At 51.7% G+C, this 10822-nt stretch overlaps 3 protein-coding genes across 4 annotated transcripts in view; 1 reads left to right on the top strand and 2 right to left on the bottom strand.

Moving 5' to 3' along the window:
• GPI (glucose-6-phosphate isomerase) overlaps window positions 1-235 on the bottom strand; it is a 16244-nt gene extending 16009 nt beyond the window's left edge. Inside the window, exon 1 of the mRNA XM_058674851.1 lies at window positions 10-235. Coding sequence (XP_058530834.1) covers window positions 10-235 — 226 coding nt within the window. The remainder of the gene's footprint in view (window positions 1-9) is intronic.
• LOC131482289 (major allergen I polypeptide chain 1-like) overlaps window positions 1-10822 on the top strand; it is a 117668-nt gene that overhangs the window by 103001 nt on the left and 3845 nt on the right. The gene's annotated exons all lie outside the window — the stretch shown is intronic.
• Window positions 5317-10822, bottom strand: part of GARRE1 (granule associated Rac and RHOG effector 1) — an 87021-nt gene continuing 81515 nt past the window's right edge. For both annotated transcript variants that reach the window (XM_058675091.1, XM_058675090.1), the window contains exons 12-14: window positions 10237-10374; window positions 8240-8318; window positions 5317-7814 (exon numbers count right to left, since the gene is read on the bottom strand). In XM_058675091.1, the coding sequence (XP_058531074.1) occupies window positions 7506-7814; window positions 8240-8318; window positions 10237-10374 (526 nt within the window). In that variant the 3' untranslated portion in view covers window positions 5317-7505. The remainder of the gene's footprint in view (window positions 7815-8239; window positions 8319-10236; window positions 10375-10822) is intronic.

Below are 10822 nucleotides of genomic sequence, written 5' to 3'. Positions count from 1 at the left end.
GCCCCGCACGGCGCCGCAGCCCCGCCTCCGCGCGGGGAAGGCGGGCTCGGCCAAGGGGAGCGCGCCTGCGTGCGGGCCGGCACGTCCGGGCTGGGCGGGGCGCGCGCAAGTACGCATGTCTCAAGGCCGGGCGGCAAACGCCCTCGCCCGCACGTCCCGGATGGAGGCGGCTAGCGCTAATGCGCCTGCTCCGGAGTGGGCGGTGCGAGGCGGCATGCGCATGCGCGAAAAGCATGGCACGTGGAGCCGCGCTGGTAGGAGCTCGATCTGAGGTTGGTTTGCCTTCGTAGCGTCATCCTCAGCTGTCCTCGTCCAGTGTTCCCAAGAGTACATAAGTGTGGTTCCCACGGGAATAGGAAACTATGCCTGTTAAAGGGATACATGCAGTCCTAACGTTAACCCTTTGCTTTCCTGTGACAAGCTGGTTTAGTTCAGTAGGAGTGTTCATATATGTAATTACCTTTTGCCATTAGGATGTGCAAATTCAGCCACAGCAACACCTTTCGTTTACCGTAGTTGCTTTGCAGTAACCCCAGGTGCAATTCGGCATGCTGGCTCCGTGACAGTGAACTAGATGGGCTGCTTGCTCTGATGAGGCCCTTATTTTGGTGAGAATGAATGTAAACAGATTGTGTGTGTGTGTTGAGGATACAGTAGATGGCAATGGAAAGATACAAGAACATGGGACTCAAGTGAGTTCAAGGTGTCAGTACTGGCTGATGAACTCCAGGAGAGTAAGGAAAGGAAGAATCAAAAATGTCTTGGGCCCGGCGCAATACCGTAGTGGTTAAAATCCTTGCCTTGAACACGTCAGGATCCCATATGGGCGCTGGTTCTAATCCCGGCAGCTCCACTTCCCATCCAGCTCCCTGCTTGTGGCCTGGGAAAGCAGTTGAGGACAGCCCAAAGCCTTGGGACCCTGCACTGGCGTGGCAGACCCGGAAGAAGCTCCTGGCTCCTGGCTTCAGATGAGAGGAGCTCTGGCTGTTGCAGGCCAGAAGATCATCCTCTGTTTCTCTCCTACTCTCTCCATATCTGCCTTTCTAATAAAAATAAACCTTGGTGGGTCTCAGGACGGGGCGTCTCATGCCCAGATCCCAGACGCCAGCCACCACGTGCACGTGGTGAGCTGTCCTGGGCCTGCCTGGGCTCTGGGGGCTGCTCCCTTTGGGGTAAGTACACCGAAGAGGCAGTCTCCGGGGCTAGGCTGGGCAGGCTCCAGGGTCCAGCCGCCACTCTCATTGAGTGGTGGATGGGATTCAGGAGGGGGCACGATCTTGGGCCTGGGGATTTAAACTTCTTGCAGCCTCTCGGCTGTAAGTGGGTCTCAGGGCGGGGCCTCTCATGCCCAGATCCCAGACACCAGCCACCACGTGCATGTGGTGAGCTCTCCCCACGTGGCCAGTACGCCATTTGGCACCAGGCTCCGCCTGCCCAGCTGGGAGCTCTGGAGTTTTAGTTCTTTGAGTCGCTGCTTAGGAAGCTCCAGGTTGAACCCATTGTACTTCTGGGATGTGAATCAATCCTAAAGATTCCCAATGGCAGTAACTCTTCCTCTGAAGAACTTGTAATTACTTAACAATGCTGAGCACCGAACACCAGTCCATGCAAAAGCTAAGGCTGGGGCTTGTCCAGCAGGATGTCTTATTATCTGACATGATGATGAATCCGCAGAGGGGTCACAGTAGGCACGGCCATGACATTAACTAGCATTCGAGAACCATTAACCGGGGGTAGATTCTGTGGGGGATGTGTGGGCCAAACCCTGTGGAAATTCTAGCCCCACTGGTTAACTCAAGAGTTGGGGTTGTGATAGACTGAGCTAGGTGTGACCAAGGAGCTTGCCATCAATCACAGGTAAAGGAACCCGCAAAAGTCTGGACTGGTTAAGGCAGCAGCACCTGAATGTGCATCCTGAATAGGGTGTGGGGTGGGTCGAGCTGCAACGTTCACCGGCTCATACAAGGCCAAATGGAAGGCCAGACTGTGCTGGGAACTGGCCTAAAACCCAATGGTATGTATGAGAACTGGGTCTTGGAGTGGATCAAGTGGAGGAACTTGGGAAACTCCACTGGCGAGTCATAGTTTCTGCTGGTGAACATGTGGTAGAGACATGGGGGTTGGACAAGCTGGGCAAAGTAGCTCCAACAGCTGGCTAACATGTGAATTGGTAATGGAACGGGATGTACTGGGCAGGACTGAGCAAACCCTAGCCTACAAGCGAAACTAGAAACCAGGATGGAGCACAAGTCCTGTCGAGCTAGGCTCTTACACCTCCTGGTCTGCGTGAGCCAGGGACACTAAGCCACAGTGTCTAAAGCAGAGGCCGGGACAGGTGAGGAACTGAGCCAAGCTGAATCAGAGCAACTATTGGCATGCGCGTGATCTATGGCTGGGAACAGGCCCGTTTGGGGAGCTAAGGGGACACCCTAACTGGGTTGAGGTTCCCACCAAGGGGCACTTGGGCTGGAATGGGGGCTGCGTTCTCATCAGGAAATGGTTGTAGTCTCCCTTGGCACAAATGTGGACTGGGACTGGACGCACTAACACCGTCTGGTGTCCTGGAGGACCAGGGTAGATGTGGGACAGACCAGGCTAGGTCTCAACCCTTACTGAGCCATTTGTGAGCCATATATGGGTATGGACGAGCCATGGCTGGGCTGAAACATCCAGCAAGAACCAGTTTGGGTTGAAGGCCAGTCAGGAAAAGCCACTGTCTCTGTTAGAACAGGAGGTGAACTGAGTAGGGCTGGCCCATGGACCCCCTGGTATGTGCAAAATCTTGCATGGGGAAGGGGTTCTGATGGAGGAGCCTGGCAACTCCTCTGGCAGGACACAGTCCCTGCAGGTAAGTGCAAGAAACATAATAGGAAACAGCCCAGAATAGGCCATGGACAGTTTCCCACTGGCATACATTTGGCATGGGTTGGGGGCAGACCAGTCTGAATCAGTTCATGTCATCCACTGGCAAATCCGAGCACCAGAACAGTGTGGGTTGAGCCAGGTTCAGTCGTGACAGAAATCAGTGCACATTACGGAATGCCAAGGTGAGGTTGCCTGTACCAGATGTGGCTGCAGCGCCCAACCAGCACGCGTGAGAACCAGGAAGGGAGGGGGCAGAGCCAGCAGGGGGAATAAGGGATGGTTTCCTTGCTGGACAGCTACTCCCACTGGAGAGCATGAGCTGGGGTGGGGGCAGACTGGGCAGGGCTACAACACCTGTGTGCCTCATGTGGCCCAGATCAGGGAAAACCCAGGCTGGGCTGATTATTCCTACTGGTGCAAACAAAATTAGAGTGGGTGAGGGTTGTTTGGGCTTAGCTGCAGCATCAGCTGGCAGAAGCTGGCACTGGGGGCTAATTCTGTCAAGTCAAACCACAGAACCACCTGGAGAATGCATAATCCGGGAGTGGGAGAGGCCTGGGAGGGAAATAGTGGGCACCTCCCTCTTGGGTTACCACTTCCACGGGAGGGCACGAAAACTAGACAGGGGCTGGGGTGGCTAGACAGAGAGCACTCAACAACATCCGTTAGGGCTGCATAGTGGAGCTGGTTAGGTGGAACTAAGCTTCAATATCCATCGACATGTACGAGAGCCAAATGGGATGTGGGACAGACTGGACTAGTCTGCTACACATACTGGCAAACCAGGGTAGGGGGTGGGCCTGGTGGGGGTTATTGTGGGTTGCTCCAACTAGGCTGCAGCTGCCACTGGTTTATGCGAGGGCCGAGTATGTGCTGGGCAGAACCAGGCTGGACTGCAATACCCATTGGTTCCAGTGGAAGTCGGGGCTGAAAACAGAACCAACCCAGCAACTGCAACCACCAGCTGACTGGGGCGATGGACTGTGCCAGGCCCTGTACTTGCTAGTACATACAAGAATTTGGTCTGAGAACACCTCAGACAAAGTTTCTTTGGAGATCTCCCCAAATGAAATGCTGGACTCAGAACCCTAACCAAGAAAAGACAGCAGGCAGAACAGGTCAATCAACCACCTCAGCTATATGTTGGCAGCGAAATACTGGGCAAATGGAGACTCTAAGATGGACTATGTCAATCAGTGGATTCTTCAACGACCTCATCGTGCCTGGAGTGGTGAGATTGGGAGCGATTCTTAACTGGTGAACTATCAAAACCACCTGAGCAAGTATCTCAGAGCATGCCCCACATTCGGAACCTGGGGTGGGTTGGAAACTGGGTGGGGCTTCTCCCTCAATATCCCCCTTTACCTCAGATACATGAAGGAAACAATATGGAAATAACAGTCTTACCCACTTTCGTATAACCCTTGAACTTTTTTACCCTAATTAACCATGTAAAGATTGTCAAAAATATAATAAAAGCTAACAAAAAAATCTTAAAAAAACAAAAGCATGTCTTACAGGTTAGGCTGAGCAACAGTGGAGGGACATGAGAGATGGGCTCATCTCCCCTAAACCTTTCAAGGACTTGACTGCACCTTCTTTGCAGTCTAGGCTTCTGGCCAAGGGGCAGCCAGTTGTGTTGCCTGCTGGGGTTTATTTCCTGTGTCTCCTATCAGGAAGCAGGTCACACCTGAGCCTGTCCTTCATAACCCCATGGGTGGCATGTGACATTTTTGTTACAGTTCCTGGGCTAGAAGGCCCACTCACCAAGGAGTCCTCAGGCAAGAAAGGATCATAAAGCCTAACAAGCACCCCCTCCATCTCTGATAGGCCACTGCCCCAACACTTCCCAGGAACTCCGGGTGTGACGTCAATTCTGCTCTTGTGCTCCGCTTCCTGGGAACCGAGCCAGGGCTCCTGGCTCCTCCCCTGCTGTGCACTGGTAGCTCGGGCATACACTGAGTGCGTGTGCGAAACAGGAAAAGATTGGACTTTTCTCCCGCTAGCTTTTAATACCAACCGCAGTGCACACTCCCTAGACACCCTTGTGTTGTGGCTGTCACCATGCCACCTTGTCCTCAGGTGTACCTGGAGGTCTGTGGGACTGGCTGCCTGCGTTGTGTGGGCTTCTCTGCACCAAGAAGCCAGGGTGGGACTTCACTTGCTGGTCCTGTAAACGGTCACTCAGCTTCTGTCAACACAGTCTGTGTCCTTCTAGAGACAGCCTCCTGGGCACCACAACACCTTCACTGGGGCAGATGCCTAAACCAGCTGTGGCCTCAGGGAAGCTGTGGTTGGCTGGCCAGCTTCCTGACCTTCCAGCACTTCCTAATAACCCCAGTGATCCTTCCCCTAAACAGGTCCCAGAAATGTGGAGCAGCTTTGCAAAGAGTTAGTGAGGGGTTCCGAGTGGTGTCTGCTGCAGTTCATTTTAGACAAAAATGCAACGTATTATTATTAAATGTATACTTTTAATAAAGCCAATAGTTATTTTACTTGTAGGAGCTTTGAAAGATACAAAATGTAGAGTTCCAGTTTGGAAGCGTTGTTAACTATTCACGCAGTGTCCTGCGGATGTCCGAGCAAGGCAGCCAGGCCCGGCCATGCCGAGGACACACACACACGCACACACAGGCGCTTTGGCGAGACCCCTCTGCCGAGCGCAGCACCTGGAATTACCAGTGTTCAGAGCAAGGTGGCGCTGGGAACACAGCACCTACATGGAGACCACACAAATAACTTCACACAGTCTCACAGCCCATGGAGATGCAATTACAAAATGTCTTCCATAAGAGAGAAAACAAACTGGAAAGTGACAATCAGCAGTGTCACCTGCAGTGGGGCAGCAAGGACTGACTTCTGTCCAGGGTGAGGTCTTTGGGGAGGCACTATGAAAACAAGAGTACTTCAGTATAATAGAACTTGAGATACAGGGTACTGTGGACACATTACTGAAGAAAAAAGCTATCTTACAAGTCAAACGGCCACAAACAACTTGAACAGACTGCACACACTGTGACAGCTAACACAGACAAGAGCCACGCCGGGCTGGTGCAAAGCACGTGCCTGAAAGAGTCTATGTACAAGAGTTCTCTGTAAACATGGTGAGGCGAACATTCGGAACCCACGGTGCCAGGGTCGCAGGGACAGGCAGTGGTGGCATCCCTATTCCCCCAAAAGACAACACAGTCCTAAAGGTTCAGGTGGCTGGGCTCAGACACCTTATGGGTCCTCTACAATTAGTGTGTGTGTGTGTGTGTGTGTGTGTGTACATACATACATATAGATAGATAGATTTATTCTTTTGGTATTTTTAAATATAAATTTACTTATATCCGTAGAAAAATGAGAACATAAATGTGTTATTACAATCTTTTCTGGAAAAGCTTATATGGAGTTAGAAAGAATAAACCATTTATTAGTAGTTAACATATATTAAAATGGTTTAATGATTTAAGAAAATATAAAAAAAATATTAATACTGTCAAACTTTCATACAAGAAAATATTATGGATTTTTCTCAACTAGACTTTTTCAAAGATGAAATATGAAAACTTTAAATAAGTTTTATATAAAGGACTTTTTGTAACCTCAATTAATATACAATGGGCTGTCTACTCTATATAGATAGATTTATGATTATTTCTCAATTTAAGCACCATTCAATTTGTCTGGATCCATTCTGGCTGGAAATTTCCCTCAATCCACAGGATGTCATCTATTAATGGCACATGTTAAGTGAAAAGGAGGGGGAAGCTTTCCTTGTCTTACAGCCCTTCCTGTGTGCACTAAGCCCGCCCCCAGATGTGCCCGCACCTGGCCAGCTGTGCGGCATCAGTGAAGTCCTGCTCTGTGCTCGCTGTGAGGCCTGTGTCAGCGCCTCTGGCAGGGCGCGCAGGCTCTGGGAGCAGCCAGCTGCCTCACCTCCAGGAACAACAAGAAACGCCTCCCATGTCAGTTTTCCCATCTTTTTTTTTTTTTTTTTCAATCTGGTGAAGGCTGCACCCCTAGCATGATGAGGAGCTGTCCACCCAGGGAAAGCCCTGCTGACTGTGCCTGGTCACAGCGATTCTCAGCCTTGCCCTTGGTGTGGAAGCAGAAGTGAAGATAGTGTCAGACGACCCTCCAGCCAGTGTTATGTGTTATCTTAAATTATTCAATGCGTTTTAGTAGGCAGGAGAAGTTTTGACTAAAAACCTAAGTGAAAAGTAGCTAGAAAATACAGTGATTGGTATGGTCACCACAACATGTTAAAAAGAAGAGAGGGTTTCAGGAGACGGTCAGTTTGCTCTCCGCTTGCAGTCCTGGTGCTTCCAACACAGCCGGACTGGCCTACAAACCTCTGAGGGAGGCCTTGCCTGCTCATCAGAATCGCCTGAGGTCTTGGTGAGCACACAGTGTCCCCCTCGTCCCCCTGAGGCTCAGAAGCCGGGGTGACTGGCTTGCTGGGGGACTGATGCCTCCCAAACCCGAGGAGCCAGGTTTCCAAGGTCTGGAGCTGCCAACCACCCCCATCCCCGAGAAGCCTCTTCTGTGATACAGGGGTGCCCTGGTCCTCTGGGTGGCTGGTGCCAGCCAGTAGGCCCTGGGGTGGGTACCCTCACCCCAACAGCCTGGGGAGGCAGGCAGGCTGGTCCTGATCAGTACTGGGGCAAGTAAGCCGGCCTGCGCTCAGCCTTCCCAGGGAAGGCCTTGAAGCCCTTGGGTGCCGCCTTGTGTGCTGGTGGGGGTGGAGGCTGCGGAGGAGTCTGCACGTAGCTGAAGGAGGCGCCGCTGCAGTCGCTGGTGGCAGCCCACACTGGTGACTGCAGCATCTGCATGGTGTCGTTCCACTGGCTGCCGGGGCTGGCGACTGCATAGAGTGGTGTGCTCGGGCTGGGCAGTGTGCTGGGAAGTGGGGAGGGGTGCTGCCAGGGTGCTTTGGGTGGCCATGTTTTGGTTTTGTTTTCCTGAGACACAGAAAAGGGTTTTTAGAGGCATATCTGGCTTAGGATCTTTCCCCACCTCCCTGGGTCTTTGGCCCTTGTTCTTAGCTAGGAGGCAAGGTGAGGACCCAGTCCTGTCCAACAGAATTTGTGAGGACAGCAGTGGTCGAACTTACACTGTCCAATATGGCAGCCATCTGCCCTGCCTCAGTACAGCTGAGGAACTGAAACTTTATTTGTACTTAATTGAAACAGCCACGTATAGCCAGTGGCTATCCCACTGGACAGCGCAGCCCCAGAGATTCCCCTCCATGTGGCTCTGTGTTAGCCCAGGTGGCTGTTCATTCAGATACAACCACGAGAATACAAAGCTATTCACCAGGGAGAAGCTCCTCCTGACTTCAAGGTCCCTTTCCACACGCAGCCCTGTAGTTCCGCAGCCCCAGTACCTGGTTCATGTCCTCCATGGTAGTGAGGAGAGGTGGTGAGGGCAGCGTGCTGGTCTCCTGCTCGCCACTGCTGTGCTTCCTGAAAGAACCAAGAGCTCAGAGCAATGACCCCCTTGCGTTTTGGCTGGCTTCTCTACAGGCACGCACGTACTTGCTGCCTGCTCCCTTATCTCCAGGTTCTGGCTCCAGTTGGGGCGGGGGTAAGGGGGAGAGCCTGGGTCTCTGTGTTCAGGAGGATGTGGGGCCAGCAGGTGGCAATAGGCACCAGCTCACCGAATCCACCTGGTCTGGCTTTCTGTTCACCGACTCAGAGTGACTGAGGGTTTAGCATGTGCTGTGGATGTGACTTACAGGCAGAAGCCTTCTGATTTTACTAATAATACCAACAGGTTCGTGTGGCAGCAATGCATGGAAAAGGCACCAAGTGCAAGAACAGGGCTGGCATCCCTGCATACAGATGGATGTCTCTGCAGAGGTGGTGTGTGGGAACTTCTGAGATGTCTGCTTGGCTGCAGTCTACAACGGAAATCAAACTGCATTCTGGCCTCCAGTGCACCCCTCAGTGCACTGTACCCTGCCCTCCCACAGTGTCCCCCGCCCCTTCCCTACCACATGCTCCCTTGCCTCGCTCAGCCCTGCTCATCCAAAGCCACACTGACTGCCACTCTGCCTATCCTCTCCCACCCCACCTGACTTTCATTCATGGATGAGATCCAACCTGACACTCCTGCTTATCTGCCTTCCCTCACTGGAATGCAAACTCCAAATGGACATGGACTTTGTTTTGTTTGCCTCTAAACGCCTATCCCCTACATTGTGACTATTTACCCAGGTAATTACATTTAAGCACACTTGGCTAGACTCTAATCCACCAAGACTCACACACAAGGATGACCACGTGGGACATGGATGTCAATAAGGCCTTGAAAGGAACTGCAGGAGAAACCAGTCTTATCAATATCTTGATCTCATAGCACTGTGAGAAAATACATTTTTACTGTTTAAGCCCCCAGGCTAAAGTATTTGTTACAGTAGTCCTAACAAATGATGAATATAGTGGTTGTGAGGGTTAAGTGACAAAATGTACAAATGTACAGCAAGAGCTTAATTCAAGCTGTTCATGATCACCACCATCACTGTCCCACAGTGTGTCCTACTATGGCGTCTGTCTGTCTTCAGCCCTGCACTCCCTACTGCTTATCCGCTAAAGCCCTTCAACTCTATAGCCTAACTTTGGGGGCCCAGAGGCACCTGCATGCGTTCCACATCTGCCACATACCCTGCCTGCCACCTCTAGGTTCTGTGATTCCATAGATACGGCAGCATCTCCATTTCTTTTTAAGCTAATCTCTTCTCATTTCAAAGCCCATTTTATTGTTTCTAGTAGAACCTGTGCAAGGCAGCTGAGGGTCAGAGAGGACCAGATCCTTGTCTGAGTTCAGAACCAGCTGTCTTGGTCTGTTGCTCCAAGGCAGGGCCAGTACCAGCAGAGCCTGTCTCCCAAATCTGCCCTCAGACACCATAAAACAATACTTTTGGTTACCAGGACACTGCTCTGTTGGCGAAAATTCAACCCACCATTGAGTTACCTAGCTATAAGTCTGTGTGGTGCCAGCTCTTCTTCCTGAAGGTGTCTAGAGGCTTTCAGCCAGACAGTGCTAAGAGTCCCTCCACCTCTCGCATCCAAGGTACACTGGAAGGGATAGGCTGCTGCCATTCCAGAGGAGTAAGCAGTGTGTTCTAGTCACATGCCCCTGGCTCCTTTTCTTGGCTTAACAATCCCTCCACGGGGCAGACACTGGGCATGGCAGTTCAAGGCCTGGCTCTGCTTCGGCTCCAGCTTCCTGGTAAAGCATACCTTAGGAAGATAGATAATGGCAAAAAGTCCCAGTCCCCCATTTGGGAGACCCAGACGGGCTCCTGGCTCCTGCCTGGCCCTGCCCTGGCTATGGCAGGCATTTTAGAATGGAAATAGTTTAAAACATATCTGGTCATACCTTCTCTGCTTGACAGCAGCCACGAGATCAGGACCTGAAAACATGGAGAACAAGCTGTCCCCATTGGCCGAGGATGCCTCGTCGCTCGAGCTGGCGGAGTCTCCCTGAGCACCAGCCCAGCCGCTGTGCAGGCCGTCCCTGAAAGCCAAAGAAAAGGCAGTACTGGGCCTACTGCAGCCAACTCCACCAAGGCCACGAGGGGCAGTGATGCCCCGCCCTCATCTCATAGCCACAGAGTGGTCTCGCGTGTCTCCCTCTTAAAAACGTGAGGCTTCCTTACTTTCTCTTATTTCAAAAGTAATACACATCCACCATTTTCCTTTATTCCTCTGAGAAGCCTGGCGTTTCAATATGAAATTCATTTTAGAGAAAATTAAAACAGTGAGAGGGTCATTACATGAGAGGCAGCAGTGTGGGTTGAGTACATCCACAGGAGTCACTGGGAGATCCAGACCCATAGTTCTCGCCACACACTGAAATAAGGACCATACCTTTGGCTTACAGAAGGCTGACAAAATTCTCCAAACCATGCAGCCTTGCGCATGGCAGAACACAGATGGTGGCAAACAGGCCACTACCTCACAAA

Source organism: Ochotona princeps, chromosome 16 (genome assembly GCF_030435755.1).
Source record: "Ochotona princeps isolate mOchPri1 chromosome 16, mOchPri1.hap1, whole genome shotgun sequence".
Lineage (NCBI taxonomy): Eukaryota > Metazoa > Chordata > Mammalia > Lagomorpha > Ochotonidae > Ochotona > Ochotona princeps.
Note: the sequence above shows the minus strand (reverse complement) of the source record. Positions and strands in the feature narration are given on the sequence as shown.